At 39.5% G+C, this 17,331-nt stretch overlaps 1 protein-coding gene across 1 annotated transcript; it reads left to right on the plus strand.

The window, feature by feature from the left end:
- The first annotated feature begins 2,238 nt into the window (after nucleotides 1-2,238).
- LOC145393031 (acetylcholinesterase-like) lies at nucleotides 2,239-14,016 on the plus strand. The gene is made up of 4 exons (XM_080267359.1): nucleotides 2,239-2,302; nucleotides 8,088-8,223; nucleotides 13,008-13,122; nucleotides 13,896-14,016. The coding sequence occupies exons 1-4, from the start codon at nucleotides 2,239-2,241 to the stop codon at nucleotides 13,989-13,991; spliced, it is 411 nt and encodes a 136-aa protein (XP_080123485.1). The 3' UTR covers nucleotides 13,992-14,016.
- The last annotated feature ends 3,315 nt before the right edge of the window (nucleotides 14,017-17,331 follow it).

The raw sequence follows: 17,331 nt of genomic DNA on the forward strand, positions 1-17,331 counted from the left end.
TCTAGTGGTAAGAGGACATGACGAGGATGACGGAAATTTTCAAGCCCAACTGAAACTTCATGCCGAGGATGCTGGAGATTCTGAGAAGTAGTTGAAACAGAAAATCAACTACATGAGTACTACAATCCAAAATGAGATTCTCGGAATTATTGGGAAAATCATTCTTCTCGGTATATGTGATGAAGTGAACTGTGAGTCCCCAAAATTCATCATAATAATGGATGGAACTCAAGATATCCAATGTGTTGAACAGCAATGCGTTTGCGTTAGATATGTTACCAAGGAATCGATAGTAGAGGAGAAGTTCCTCAGCTTGTACGAGGTGCAATCTACCACTGGTAATTCCTTGAGCAAAATGTTGCATACTCATCAGGTTGAATTTGTTGCCATCCAGCTTACATTCCCAAATGTATGACGGCACAAGCAGCATGAGTAGTCAGTATAAGGGCTGTCGGGCAAAAGTTAAACAGTTGCAACCACTGGCGTTATACGTCCATTTGCGGTGCACACGCCACTCACTTGGTTACATCCAAGGTGATGCAAGCATCGCAGACAGCAAAGAATGCATTAGATAACGTCTGACAACTGGGGAACCTGTACAAGGACTTTGGAAAATTCAACAGTGTATACTTGAATGATACGTCTGATTACGATGCAGATGCTCCTGGTGTGCTCAAGCCTATCTGTCAGGCTCACTTTCTCAGTAAATCACCGGCAGTGAAATCTGTGCTGAAAAACTATGAGAACATTCTTTGAGCTCTGCACAAGGCTGCCAAAGAGTTCGGTACAAAAACTGCGTCACGCGCCAATGGCCTTAACACAGCCTTCAGCTCACCGCTCACCATGCGCGGCCTACTGATAAGCATTCCCCTGTTGAATGTTCTTGAGCGTTTAAATACAACACTACAGGGATCCTCTATGGCCATGTCAGGTATGCTTGAGCCAGTTGACAGCTCCCCCAAACAATTGCAGTCTGTTTGGACCAATGCTGCTTTTCATTACATTTATCGTCACTCTGAAGAAAAGTGCGGTGAGTTGCATTTGGAATCAGTGAGTCTGCCAAGGTTCTGAAAAAGTATGATTCTGCACCCACTACTGATCATGTCCCTGCATTGGAAGGAGAACATTATTGAGCCGAATACTTCCATGTCATTGTCAGTGCTATGTTGAATTTGGATGAGTACTTCTCATCAACGGACTTATTGACATTCAAGTGACTGTTCAACTTGCTGGTCACTGGCACTGTTGACAATGACATGATCAAGAGATACCCAGAACTCGCTGACTTCGGGAATGTGAAACTACAACTTGCGTTTTTCAGATCGCAGTACCAGCCAGACACCATCGCCGAGTGCCAGAAACTGTTCCGTGAAATGAAGCCTGAAGTGAGGCGATTGTTTCCACTCGTGGAAAAGTTGCTGAGACTTGTCATGACCTCACCAGCAAGCTCATGCTCAGCAGAGCGTTTCTTTAGTGCTCTACGAAGACTGAAGACATACTTGAGATCTATGACGCATAATCGACTCAACCACACACTCATGTGTCATATACATCAAGATCGCCTGACAAGCTTGGATCCCGTTACCGTAGCCAGGGAATTCATTGATCGATCGGCTGAGACTCGTCGAAAAGTGTTCAGTAACTACTGAGGACAAGTGGTTCTGACATGTTCTATGCGTCTATGTTCTACAAATGTTTTATGCTGTTTATGATTAATCAAGCTATAGGAAAAAATCATTTTAATGATGTTGATGTCAACTCCACAAACTGTTAACTTTACTCAGCTTTATAAACAAAAACTGCACCATTCGAGCGAAGTATATCAATGATGTGTACATGCGATTTTATCATTCAAAATTCTCGTCCATAGTCCCTGTCCCCCCAGACTATTAGAAGTGAGTTACACCTCTGTGTTTATGTACACACAAACAAAGCCAGCCAGCCAACCTCATAACTGAAAACACCACCACTCCGCCCGCTTTGCAATGGAAGTGGTAAAAATATATGGCTGCTGGCATTCGGTCTCCTCTGATGAATTCCTCACCAAAAGTAATAGGCTTCTGCACATCCACATAGTTGCCATTTCCTGAAGGTTTGGTTAAAATTCGTCCACAACTCGAGCACACACACACACACACACACACACACACACACACACACACACACACACACACACACACACACTATATCGCCTTGCCTTGCTAAAGCAGGGCGACAATTACTCGTTCTGTCGTAAACATGTCTAGTGTGTTCATAAAGATTTCTTTTGACTGTGCCAACACGTATGATTTTGCAGTTCAAGGTTCGTATTCTTGTCGTTTAAGGGAGCTCCCTAACGCCATTCCCTGTGCCATTTATTTTGTTTATTATCCCCTACTGTCCTCTTCCGTGTTACCTAAATAGTTAAGGAAGCTTCCTTATACATTTTCGTAATCAACTTATTTTGTTTATTACAGCTTACTATCCTCTTCTGTGCTACATAATTTTTTCCAGTATCGCTATACCCTGCATAATTAATGTACAAAAATATAGTAACCAGTCATATCCAAAAATAAACCTCTAAGGATGAAGTACTAGGGAGCTTCCTTAACCAACAACTTGATTCCAACTGTGGCTGCCTCAAGGGCTCGTATTTCCCTCAGTTAAAGAAGCTCCCTAACACCTCATCCTAAGCTAATCATTCTTTATTTTACACCTTCCTCTCCTGTTTCGTGTTATAAAATTATTCTAATAGCACAATACTCTGCAGATATAGCGTGCAAAAGTATACCAACCAGCCATATCCAAAAATAAATCCCTAAGGAAGAGGTGCAAGGGAGCCTCCTTAACCGACGAGAATACAGGGCGCGGAGTCTGTCAGAACCTGGTTAGCAGAATACAGGGCGCGGAGCCTGTCAGAACCTGGTTAGCAAGTGAAAAGAAAAAAAAATGAAGAAAAAAGAAAAAAACAACAGTACATTCTCTTAGTGTCTGGGATTATGTTTTGTAACTACGTACAAAAGTGTGTATATTTTAAATACACAAAATTCGAAGTTAAATTATGAATGGGGTTTATATTTTTGCTGTGTGTGTGTGTGTGTGTGTGTGGGAACAGGTGTAACAGGTGTATAGATGATGCAAGTGTAGTAGTTGACACAAAACTCAGTAGATGTTACTTGACTGACTGAGCTGATTGATGCCGGCGTGTGTGTGTGTGTGTGTGTGTGTGTGTGTGTGTGTGTGTGTGTGTGTGTGTGTGTGTGTGTGTGTGTGTGTGTGTGTGTGTTCTTACCTAATTGTATCTTTACAGGAATGAGTCAAGCTCGTACTGTCCCGTGTCTTAAACCATATTTATCGTACATATCATTAAATTTGTGAATTGTTTTGGCACACAGTATTCCATTCGGTAGTGCATTCCACTGATCAATTGCTCTATTCGGGAAACTAAATTTCCTTACGTATTTATCACCTCTCTTTTTATGCAATTTTTTGCAGTGTCTTCTTGCTGATGCTTCCCAATACGTTAAGTAATCATTTATGTCTATTTTCTCCTTCCCTGATATGCATTTATATAGCATAATCATGTCACCTCTTTTCCTTCTCTCCTGCAGTGTTGGTAGATTCAGTTTATTTAGTCTTTCTTCATAGCTTAGATCCCCTAAGCTTGGTACCCATCTTGTACCGGCCCTTTGAACTTTTTCAATCTTGTCTGTGTTTTTTGAGATGAGGACTCCAGACTACTGATGCATACTCCAGGGTTGGTCTGATAAATGATGTTATTATCTTTCTTAGCATGTCTTCATTTATGTATGTAAACGCTATTCTCATATTGGCAAGCAGTATATACATGTTCCGTACCTTCTCACTGATGTGGTCAGCCGGAGATAGTCTGTTGTTGACAGTCACATCTAGGTCCTTCTCTCTATCTGATGTGTGTAGGGTTTTATTTCCTAACATATAATCCCAATCAGGTTTTTTTTCCACTTTTACCAAACTTGATTACATGACACTTGTCCACATTGAATTCCATTTGCCATGTACTGCTCCATTCATGAAGTTTATTTAATTCTTCTTGTAGCTCTTTACAAGAGTCTGTGTTAGTAATTCTCCTTTGTATTTTTGCATCGTCTGCAAACATATTTAGATAGCTTTCATTTCCAGTGTTACTGTCTATATCATTTATATACACTAAAAACATGATTGGTGCCAGCACTGAGCCCTGTGGTACTCCACTAGTCACTTCATTCCATGATGAGCGATTTCCCCTTAGTATTGTTCTCATATTTCTTTTCATGAGAAAATCTTGCATCCAACAATACATTTTGCCTCGAATTCCTCCTTGATGGTACAGTTTCCATAAAAGTCTTTGGTGTGCTACTGTGTCAAATGCTTTCTTGAAATCTAAATAGATACTGTCCACCCATCCTTCTTTTTCCTGTAATGTGTCTGTTACTCTGTCATAGTAGCTCAACATATTAGTAACACATGATTTTCCTTTTCTGAAACCAAACTGTCTTTCTGTTATCATATTGTATTCTTCTAGATGATTAACCCAAGCTTTTCTTATAAGCTTTTCTAATACCTTGCTTACAACACTGATTAGTGATACTGGTCGGTAGTTAAGTGGATTTTGTCTATTCCCTTTCTTGAATAAGGGAACAATGTTTTCCTTTCTTCCAAACATCAGGTAGTTTACCTTGAGTCATGGATTTCTTGAAAATTAAAAATAATGGTTTACTTAACTCCTTTGCACATTCACTTAGCACCCAACATGAAATTTCATCAGGACCATTTGCTTTTCCTTTGTCTAATGTACTTAGCTTCTCCTGTATTTCTTTTTCTGATGTTTGTATATCTGGTAGTATGTGTGGGCATGCATTTTCCACATAATCCCTCTCAAAATTTTTTTCCTCTGTAAAAACTGATTGGAAATTCTTGTTTAGTGCTTCACAAATATCCTTCTCTTGTGTATAAGTGATTCCATCGTCCGTAATGGAAAGTATTTTATCTTTTATTTTGGTTTTCCTTCTGATGTAGCTGTAAAATAGCTTTGGTTGATCAGTACTTTTTTTTATGATATCCTCCGCAAATTGTTTTGGGGCTTCCCTCCTTATTCTTGTATAATCGTTTCTTGCCTGTTTGTAATTATTATATGTCCTTTCACTATTGTGTCTTCTGTATTTGTTTCGCAACAAATCTCTTTTTTCTTTTGACTTTTTACATTCTGTATTGAACCATTTCTTTATTTTCTTTTCTGCCTCTTTGTGCAGTGGGATGTACTTCTGGACTCCTGTTTCATAAAGTTCACAGAATTTTTCATATATAACATTTAAATCTTGTCCTCTAAGCTCCTTTTCCCAAGCAGTTTCTAAGAAGTACTTCTTTAGGTCATGATACTTTCCTTTTTAATAGTTTAGGCTCTTTTTGTAACTTTCATTGCTGTTATCTGTGTCATATGCAATCCTGAAGTTGCCATTTAGTACTGCATGGTCGTTTTTGCCGAATGAAGGGTGATATATTTAACTGTCAACATCGTTTTCTTGCCTAGTAAATATGAGATCTAGCACTGAGGGCACATTGAGTCCACTTTTTCTGGTGCATTCCCTTGCATGTTGCGTAAGGAAAAACTCTTGCACAAGATCCAGGAGCTTTTGGTCCCAACAGCTTTCTTGGCTTATTATATCTAGAGTATTCCAATTTATATTTGTATTAAAATCTCCAGTTAGTATAACTCTTTTCGATTTCTCTTCCATTTTATGTAGTAATGCTCTTAAACTCTGATTTGTGCTCTCCGCCAGGTGCTCATATTCGTCTCTTTCCCATGTGTTTGATCTGGGTGGCATGTACAAATTGGCTACAATTACTTTCCCTTCAGATGCATTTATCTCTGCTGCAATCAGTTCTACTTGTGACGGTATATCTAATTCTATTTATTTGACTTTTAGATTTTTCTTAGTTAATATTATAATTCCTCCTCCTTTTTTTAAGTTCCTATCTCTTCTCCATATATTATATTCCTCCAAGTTTAGGATGTCATTCGATATCCTTGGTGTTAATTTTGTTTCAGTTAGGCATATTATATGTGGTTCATTTTCTCTGACATAATCATTCATCTCTAATAATTTAGATACCATTCCATCCACATTTGAGTACATCAACTTAATCATCTTGTTTATATACTTATCATGATTTGGTTCTACTACCTTCCTCCTTTTTATTCCCTCCTGTTTATGTACCACTTTCGTACCTGCAATCCAATTGCTTTGTAAAAAAATTTATTCTTCTCCTCCTCTGATCTTCCCTCATTTTTTGTTTTTGCTTCCTCCCTCTTCTCTTTCAGTAATTCCAGTTCCTCTTGTGTTAGGCATCTTTTTATCCTTATATTTTTTAACTCCTCTTTTTCCATAAGATTCTTTGTATTTTTTAGTATCTCCTCCACGGTGTTTACACTCTGGAAGGTTACCTTTAGGGATCTTGACTTGCTATTCTCGTATTTCCCTAACCTTTTGTGTTCCTCTATGTCTTTACTACAGATTTCCTCTGATACTTCTTTCAATATGCCCATTACATTTGCCATCTCTTTTTTGTCTCTTGAGATCTTGTTTTTTACTTCTTCTTCTTCAGTACCAGTGATTACTATAGATTTGTTAATATCTACTGAATCTCTGACTAACTTAGGATTTTTTTGGATTATTTTTTTCACTTCCTTTTTAATGTTTTTTTTTTTCTTCCACCCTTGTTTCCAAGTCTTTCTTTACTTTCACCATTTCAGCATAAGTGGTTTCCACATCATTTTTGTAGCTTTGCACAGCTTCATTCACCTGTGTTATCTTCTCCTCAATATCACTGCTCTGGTCTGTCAGACTGCTTACTTGCCTAATTGTCTCTGTATCATTTTTGAACTTTTCCATAATACTCTCGTGGTTGACTGCTGTACTTGCCATTTCACTAATTTTCCTCCTAAGTGTACCCACTTCAACTGTTAACTCATCTATGGTTGTGTCATTCTTGTTGACTTCCTTTCATAATTTTTCTATTTCTTCCTTTTGCAAGTGCATCTGTTTCTTAATTTCATCAATCTCATTTTGAAAAGCCATCTCTAACCTATCTACTCGTTCAACCAATTTGTTTATGAGTCCTCATTTCAACCAGTTCTTGGTAGAAATCATCATCCTGCTTTCTACCTTTATCCCTTTTCTTTTCCAAATTTGCTTTACTAAAGTATGTGGTCATTTTGCAGTACTAAAAGTGCATATAGTACTTGCATTCCCAGGGGCAGATTGTTGTCTAAACAACGATCAGCTGATTGTGCGCATTCTTGTGCTGCTTGTTTACTTTTCTGTTTGACCAAGTCTTACTTAAAACCTTTTTTTTTTTTTTTTTTTTTTTTAAACACCATTTAGTCTGACCTTCTATAGAGCTTGACTCATATAAAGATACTTATTTAGGTAATGTCGCTGGCCAAGTTGGCCAGGTATAGAGCGGTGTCGACGTGCGTCCGCTTTCCTCGGTGCCTCGTGTGTGTGTGTGTGTGTTCTACTGCCTGAAATAGCAATGTTTCAAGAGTAAATAAAATGAACATTGTAACATTATTAAAGCCCTGAAACTCAAGAGAAGTAAAGAACTGGCTTACTTTTCAATTTCATGATGGATTACTTCGGCCAGGTCGAACCTCTCAGAGCTCTCATTCGTTCTATACCAATGACGTAATTCCTTGGACACGCAAGGTAATTTGTCTCTCTGGTTCATATTCTCGTTGATTAAGGAAGTTCCGTAACACCCCTTCCTAAGAGATTTGTTTTGCTTTTTGCTCCTTCCTCTCCTAACTTCTCAAAACTCTCTGCGTTAGTCTCTGTACCAAGGACATATTTTAACTGATGCGCACATATAGAGTTTGACTTTCCCACTGTCCTTAGCACTACTGTCATTTTTATTATTGTTATTATTATTATTATAATAATAATAATAATTATTATTATTATTATTGTTATTATTATTATTTTGATAATATTATTATAATTATGTTAATGATTAATGTTGTTACACTTTTTTCTCTACCTTTATAATTAATACTGTTTATATTATCACTTATCATCATTGCATATCAGGGGTGTGCCACGGGGATGACCATCTCTACCTCTTCTCACTCGGTGCCATCTTCAGTCAGTCCATGGCCACAACACCAAACGATGAGCGCATGCGTGACCTTATGACTCGGCTGTGGGTCAACTTCGCATCCACTGGGTATGTTCACCCTTGTACCCTAACTTGGCCCATTCTTCCTTCCTTTTCTAGCTTACTCCATGTTGTTTATTGACGGAAAACGACAATACTTCAAACGTACATCTTTTTACAATTATTGGGTATACTTTCTATACTCATTTACCTAACTTGGCTCATCTTTCCTTCCTTTCGCAGCTTAATCCATGTTGCTCAATGGCTGGGAAAGACAGTGCTATGAATCTACATCGTTTCGAAGGCACTTTATCTTGACTAACGCCTTAAACAAGTGTTAATGTAATTTACAGCTCGGTATTCAACTTTGAGAGATGGAAATATTAGGCCAGGTTAAGGTATGAGGAGTATATAGTGCGTTTATTTTAACCTGACAAAGAATCCTAACCCCCTTCCACTTAGTTATGGTCAAGTCTACACAGACTAGGGGGTCGATTTAATTATTCTTGCTTCACCTTAACTTAGCCCAGATTTTCGTCCTTCAGCTTACTTTACTTAACTCTGTGGTTTGATCGGACGATGCTGTGGCCCTATATCCTTTCAATAGCAATTCTTTGTAACCAGCATCATTTTTCATTGTTAATCCATTCTTAAGATCAGCATTCAAGATGGAGGACTGGCAATTTTAGGCCAGGTTGAAGTGAAAAGACTACAGAATTGAACGAGACTCATTCCATCCTCATAACTAAACTTTATGGAAATTTACTTAACCACTGCAAAATTTTTAATTTGTTCGAGTAACTTAGTTTATATATATATATATATATATATATATATATATCTATATATATATATATATATATATATATATATATATATATATATGCCTGTGTGGTACAGTGGTAAAGTGTGCATTTTCATACGCTGAAGAACGAGCGTTCGCGCCGCGCCAAGGTAATAAACTTTGGGAGCGTTCTTATGGCCACGTACTTCTTTGGCGGACATCAGGGGTGCTGTGGTTGAACCAGTGTCGCATACTATATAAAGTATGATTGCACTCAGTCGGCCTGCGCGGGCCAATTACACTTGGTTCACAGACTACACACACATCCAAAGCCACTCCAACACAACAATTACACTTACAAGCACTGCACACCCTAGATACAATCTCTTCTAGACAGCCTAAGCCACTTGGTAAGATACATTGGCTGTATCGTCCCCACTTCGGTAGGAATAGTCCGGTCCTTCAGTGTACACTCAAACCGCTGATGATATATATATATATATATATATAGATAGATATATATATATATATATATATATATATATATATATTTATATATATATATCCTGCAGTGTACACTCAAACGGCTGATGATGATAATGATATCTATCTATCTATCCTATATATATATATATATATATATATATATATATTAGTCGTTTCCTGTGGCACCCCACGGGATGCATAAGGCCTCGATGAACTCTCCACCAATATCTGTCTCTTGCCATCTCCTTCAGGTCCCACAAGCACTCCTCTCCTGCTTCTGTTTTCATTGTCCTCAACCATGTTTCCCTCGGCCTACCTCTGCCTCTTCTTCCTCTAGCTGCCCACTCTGGCACATCCTGTATTAAACTGCCTTCTTTTCTATATATGTGCCCCAGCCATTTCCAGCGAGACAGTCTCACATATTCATCAACTGGTTCCATTCTCGTAGTATCCCATACTTTTTCATTTGTAACTCTGTCTTGCCACTTTGCCCCAAGAATCCTTCTCAGTATTTTCTCAAATCCCAATACTTTCTTATCTGTTGCATTTGTACTGTACCATGACTCATGCCCATAAATTAAAATTGGCTTAACCATGGACTTGTAAATTTTCACTTTAGTGTGTACCGAAAGCATATAATTATTCCCAACAAATTTCAGCATTCCAACAGCTCGCCAAGCCTGTTTAATCCTCTCCTCAATTTCATTGTTTATTGATCCATTAGATGATACAATTGTTCCCAGATATTTAAAATTTTCTACATTCTTCACCTCATTACTCCCAGTTACACAATCGATTTGTTTCTCCACGTTCATATTAATAATTTCAGTCTTTCCACAATTTATTACCAATCCCACTTTTTCTCCTTCCTCCAGCAGACAATCAAGCACCCTCTGCATCTCGTAAATACTCCCTCAGATCAGTACAATATCATCAGCTTAGTCCAAATCCATCAGCCTCTTATTTTCTTTCCAGTTATTTCCTGCACCTGTTCTACTTACAACCTTTCTCATAACATAATCCATAACCAAAACAAACAGTAAAGGCAAAAGAACTCCTTGAATGACTCCTGACCTAACCTCAAATGGATCACTCAAAGAACCACCCACCATTACCTTACAAAAAGTACCTTCATGCATGCTTCTAATAATACTTACGAACTTTTCTGGTATACCATAGAATCTCATAATTTTCAACATAGTTCGACGTGAAACACTATCAAATGCCTTTTCAAAGTCCACAAAACACATACTAAGCGGCATTTTGATCTCATTAGCTTGTTGCATTAGATGCCTTACAATAATAATCTGATCATTACAACTTCGACCCTTTCTAAATCCCGCTCGTTCTTCTCTTAAAATTGTTTCAATTACTGGGTCTGTTCTGTTCAACAAGATTTTGGAAAAGACTTTTGCAGCTACAGGTGTCAAAGTTATCCCTCTCCAATTTCCACACACACTAAAATCTCCGTTTTTTTTTTGGTATTTTAATAATCACTTCATTTTTCCACTCTTCTGGAATTCCACCATAATCTCAAGCCACATTAAAAAGTTTCAAAAGCGCATTCATCAACTCATCATTTTCCATCTTAAGAATTTCGGGAAATATTCCATCCACTCCTGGGGCCTTAAAATTCTATAATTCCTTATAGATTTTGCTACCTCTTCCAAGGTTATATCCCCTGTTTCTATCTACAAATCTCTCTCGGCTGGCAAAATGTCCTCCTCAGCTGGGATTGGTCTATTCAGAACAGCTTCAAAGTGCTCTTTCCACCGTCCTTTTATATCCAAATCTTTAGTTATCAAGTTATCATATCTAACTCGTATAGGTATTTCCTTCCTTCTCTTTTCAGTCCCAGTTAACTCCTTGATGGCCTGATACGCTGCTTTTGTGCCCTGACCGTCATTTTTACATAACTTAATTTTTGTATCTGTTGCCTTTTCATCATATAGCCTCCTCTTATCACGTCTAACGAGTCTTTTTACTTCAGAATGTAAACTCCAGTACTTTGCTCTAAGTACTTCAACTACCTGGCCATCAACATGTTGTTATTCACTTCTTAACTTCGCCTCTTTCCTTTTCTGAATTGCATTCATGTTTCATTTGACATCCACTTTTTCCTTCTCGCTTTCTCTTTTTTCTTAATAGTAACCTTAGCATTCTCATGCAAAACCTCTTTTACCTCTCTCCACATTTGATTAATATCATTGTCTTCAGATTCCAGCAAAGTCTACAGGACTAGAAACCGGTTCCTGCATTCCCACCGAAAGTTTTCCATATATATATATATATATATATATATATATATATATATATATATATATATATATATATATATATATATATATATTTTTATTTATATATATATATGTGTGTGTGTGTGTGTGTGTGTGTGTGTGTGTGTGTGTGTGTAGTATAGAAAAAAACGTGTTAAGAGGATTCTAAATTATAATACAGAGACCCCTGCATATGGGACACAAGGCAGGGTAATGTCAAAGACGGGTAGATTCCTTTTCAGTGACTTAGTTTGTGTTTAGGGATGTGTTGCAGAGGGATAGGTTGTGTTGCATAGACTAGTTTGTCTTCTGGAAGGGTAGTGGTGTTGCAAAGAGTGTTACAAGTGTTACAAAGGCCTGGATCCTAATACCGAGATCTGGAATACATTACAGAGCTAAAGCGTGATACAGTAGCCTAGTTTGTGATACAGAGGGCTCAGTTATGCTACAAAAGGCTAGGTTGTGTTACGGAGACCGAGGTTTTATCTCTGGGATCTAGGTTTTAATAAGACAATCTGGTTTCTGCTACAGAGACAAAGATTTTATCGTGAAGGGCTATGGGTTGTACACCAAGACCTAAATAGTTGTACAGATTCCTAGGTTGTACCACAGAGGCCTAAAGAGTTGTACAGATTACTTGGTGGTTTAACTGGAACCTAAATAGTTGTATAGTTTGCTAGGTTGTATCACCGATGGCCCAGCTTTCGTTGCGAAAACCTAGTATGTATATCAAAGGACTAGGGCGTGTTGCAGAGACCTAGGTTGTGTTAGAGAGAAATAGATCCAGTTACGATAGTCTCTGCTGTGTTAAAGAGGAATGTGTTACACTGGGATGGATTATGGTACAGAGGAGTACATTGTCTTACAGAGAGTTGGGTTATGTTACTGAAGGCTATGTTGTGTTCCAAAGACTATGTTGCAGAGGACTACGTTGTGGCACAGAAGGCAGGTTAATATTTAAGAGGGCCAGGTTGTGCTACAGAGGACCAGGTTGTTTCAAAGAGGACTGAGTTACATTACAGAGGTTGGGATTACATTAAAGAGGACCTAGTTTTCCTACAGGAGGCAAGGGTACGTTACAGTACAGAAAAAAAAAAAAGATGGATCAGGAACCTAAGTTTGACAGTAGATGTGCAAGATTTTTAAGTGTATGGCAACAGTGTGTGCTTAGTTTTCTCCTACTCCTCTTGCTCGTTATGGTCTTCTTTTCCTTCTGTTTTTACTGTACTGAGTGGAAATGAGACAGCCATATTGATACAGAAAACCTTAATGCTGTATCCTACTCAACCCAAATATCTCCCTCGCAGGAACCCAACCCCAGATGACTCCTTGGGCTTCACCTGGACCCCCTCTGACCCCTCTGACCCTCACCATCTTGACATTAACCTGGCTCCTTCCATGGCCCCCGATCGCCTCCAGAAGGTAAGATTAACACACCCTGAAGGATAGAATACGGGGCTAGTCTGGGAGCAATGTGTATGGCAGGTGACCGCACTAGTGTATTTAGCAAGGTGCATGGCAGGTGACCGCGCTAGTGTATTTAGCAAGGTGTGTGGCAGATGACCGCGCTAGTGTATATAGCATGGCGTATGGCAGGTGACTGCGCCAGTGTATTGGCTCGTTGAATATCCCGTTTGAGCAAGGACAGTAGTCCTGTACTCTCGTGCGTTTGATCAGTTCTTACCTTTCCGTGCAGGAGAGGGACGTTTTCACTTGATGGCACTATTATGACCCCGTGACTTTACTGCCTGGTCATACATGCGTCCCTTAGTTCCCTTCCTACCCCAAAATAAAGAATGGTGGACTACAGAGGAACGGTAACTTTCAGCTTGCATTATACTGGGTTCACATTAAGATAAGCCTGGGGATGCATCTACTATTACTATTACCTAAGCATCTGCTGTCACCATCCTTCTACAACCTACTTGAAAATTGATCTTGTAAATAATGTTTAACTTTATGGTGTCGTCAGTATCTTGGTGTTTCTGTCATTGGGTGATTTGATAGCTAAGGGGAGACCCCCATGAAAAATTATGATTTGTTGGTGTGAAAAGTGAGTTGTCTGTGTCTGTTTCTGTGTGTGTGTTTGTGTGTGTGTGGGGGGGGGGTTATTTGACAGCACTCTTTTCTCTTTTATTTTTCATTCATTCATTTTTAGCTTTCTCCTGCCCTCACCGTCTCCCTCTTTCCCTCAGGTCCTGGACTTCTGGTCGACACTCCCCCTGAAGGAGAACCTGCTGATGGCCCCAGAAAAGGTGGTGGTCGAGGGAGGTCGCAGGGAGGAACTTTGAGGTGTAGGTGGTGTGTGATAATGATAACCCTGCAGTAGAAAAAACATACATTCCACGGGAAATGTTTACCTGTAGCAGAAAATCGTACATTCCACAGGCGATGTTTACCTGCAGCAGAAATAACATACATTCCACGGGCGATGTTTAATATACAGTAGCCCTCTGTTACCAACAATATTACTTAGAATAGTTAAGATGCTCATTTGTAACAAATGTTTGGAATTTCTGGCAAATCTGTCACAGTCGAAACGTTTATTAAATCCTGTGTCCTTTTTCTGCATTTACCTTTTGTTCCTACAGTTCGTTAATCTATACTGATATGTATTTTCACTTAGTAATTCATTTTCATTGGCTCAGTATATATATATATATATATATATATATATATATATATATATATATATATATATATATATATATATATATATATATATATATACTGTACATTTACTGAGGGAACTGTTGTAGGTGAAGGTGATGTGCCCTGCTTGGGTCGATTAGAGTTCCTAAAGTGTGAGGACAGGGGTTGCGAGGTGAGGGCAGAGGCAGTCACAAGTGTGACGTGAAGGCGACGCTGTGTACCTTCAGCCTCCGGTGAGGACACAAATGCTGCTTCTCCCGGACTCTGAAAATCCCTATCGCTCCAAACTGTCTCCCAACTCGCACCATCGCTCGCTCACTTTCCCATCCCTCACGGCAACCTTTACCCTCTTCTACTTTCATTTCGTCCTCACCAATTTATCTTAGTCATTGTTGCTCCTCTCCTCATCCAACTTTTCGTGTAGCGTGCCGAGGTTGCTGACTGACGAGACCATCAGAGGAAAAGCCAAACAGAATTACTAAACAGCGATACATAAACTATCCATCTATCTATCTATGGGCAGACACCTCAATCCTGTAAGGGGTGGCCACAAGCAAATCGTCTCCATGTCACCCTGTCCAACGCCATTTCACTGTCTTGCTCCCAGCTCACACACCCTTCTCTCATATACCTTTCCACTCTGTCCCTCCATCTCATCCTCGGCCTCCCCATCCCTCTCCCCCGATCCACCTAAATTGCATATACTGTACTCTCGTCGTTAGTCTCTTGCTTTTCATCCTCTCCACATGGCCCAACCGAACCACCTCAGTGTATTTCTCCTAACGGTTTCTAACACATCCACATCGACACCACAACGCTTCTTAACTTCCTCATTCGTCAGTCGGTCTCTCCACGTAACTCCACATACTCCTCTCAGATAATTCATTTCCTCTGCTCGCACTCTTGACTTGTGTTCTTACAACAAGGTCTAAGCGTCACTTCCATACGTTAGAGTTGGTATCACAATACTGTCAAGCAATGGCTTTTTTACTTCCATGCTCACGTCCCTGCTCCTTATCACTGTTTTCAAAGAACCAGCAACTTTTCTTCCCTGTTGTACCCTTTCTAGCACCCTCTAAACTTCTATCCTTACTCATCACACTGCCCAAGCACTCACATTTTCCATTTCTTCATCATCCAACCTCAATGGACATTCAGTGGATTCATTTCCCTCGAAGACCATAACTTTACTCTTCCCTGTATTCCCCTTATAGATTCCGCTTCTTACACACTCTCCCAAACTCATTCATCAAGCCTTGCAGTTCCCCTTCGTCTTCGCTTAACAATACAATATCATCTGCAAACAACAGTGCAGGGAGTTTCCAAACACTGTCCTCTCTCATTAGGGTTGTTCTAACATCCACTGCCCTACCTTGTTTCACTTTTATAACGCCATCCATAAACAGACTGAACAACCATGGGGACATGACACATCCCAGTTTCAGCCCAACATTCAAATAGGAAATTTCACTCAGTTCACTATTCACACGCACCACAGCCTTAGCACCCTCATGCACACTCTTCACGGCATTCAGCAACTTCCCATTCATTTCAAATAGTCTTCATACTTTTCACATTCCTTGTCTACGTACCTTGTCATATGCTTTCCCTAAATCCATGAAAGCTACATCAACTTCTTTCCCTTCTCTAATAACTTTTCCTCTGAAGACCTAAGAATGAATATCTGATCTACACAATCTCTTCCCTTCCTAAAACTTCCCTGTTCTTGTCCAACGAATTCCTCTCTTATTTCCCTGTGTCAATAGGTATCCTACCATATACTTTTCCTATTACACTTAGAAGACAAATGCTCCTAGGATTACCACACACTCCATTCTCTCCTTCCCTTCGTACTGGGGAATAATCTACCTGACTTCCAGTCTTCCAGGATTCTACATTCCTCTCAGGTCAATCTGCACATCATCCATATCCATTCTGTTACTATCCCTCCTGCATACTTCAGTGTTTCACCACACACTCCATCAATTCCTGGGGCTTTCCCCATTTTGACTTTCTTCATTGCTTCCATTACCTACATCCAACTGATTGCTTCCTCTCTTTTCACCTCCCTGCTTATCCTAGCCATTCCCCATTCACTTATACTCGCTTTACTCTCATTTTCCCTGTTCAACAATTTCTTAAAGTGTTCTCTCCATGTGTTCACTTTTTCTTCCTTCTTCAAAAGCAATCTACCATTTTTATCTTTCACTTCCCGACTAACTTCTTTGACACCCTTTCTAACCCAGTTCATCTCTTTCCAAAACATTTTCTTACATTCCCTCCACTTTATACTCAAATTCCTTCCAGATTCATCACCCAGTCTCTTCCTACTCTCACTTACTAATCTATTTACATCTCTCTTCGTCTCTTCATATAACTCTCTCTTCCGTCTCTCAACTTCCTTCACACCTCTCTTTCTCATCCGCTCATTACATGTTTTCTGCTTTTGCACCACAGCCATTCTCATCTACTTATTCCACCCTGCTGTTCCTTGCACCACCTTTCGTCTCCTCTTCATTCCACCTGACTTTACATGCTGCACAGATTTCTTCAGTGAACATCTTGCACACACCTTCCACGTCCCCCATCTGCTCCAAATCATATTTACCCAATCGTTCCTCCAGTTCTCTCTTATAATATGTCTTTTTTTCCATCCTCTTGCAACCTTTCTACCCTCCTGGTATGGACTACTTCGTCCTGTCTTTCCCTAGTTCAATTCCTCCATTTCATTTGAACCTTGACTTTCACCACCACCACTTGGTGGTCAGAAAGTCCACTCTCCCAACCTCTGGATGCATTTGTAACGACTACACACCTTATGCTATCATCCATACACACATATCCAATCATTGCCTTCCATTCATTCGCTTCACCACCCACCCTTCTCATCACTTATATACCACGTATACCGGTGGATCATTATGTATCTAAAGAAGGCATTGGCTATTACCAACCCCCTCCCTGCAAAATGTCCATTAG

The sequence above is a fragment of the Coenobita brevimanus genome, chromosome 3 (assembly GCF_032717465.1).
Source record: "Coenobita brevimanus isolate Jiangsu-jjx chromosome 3, ASM3271746v2, whole genome shotgun sequence".
In the NCBI taxonomy this organism is placed as follows: Eukaryota; Metazoa; Arthropoda; class Malacostraca; order Decapoda; family Coenobitidae; genus Coenobita; species Coenobita brevimanus.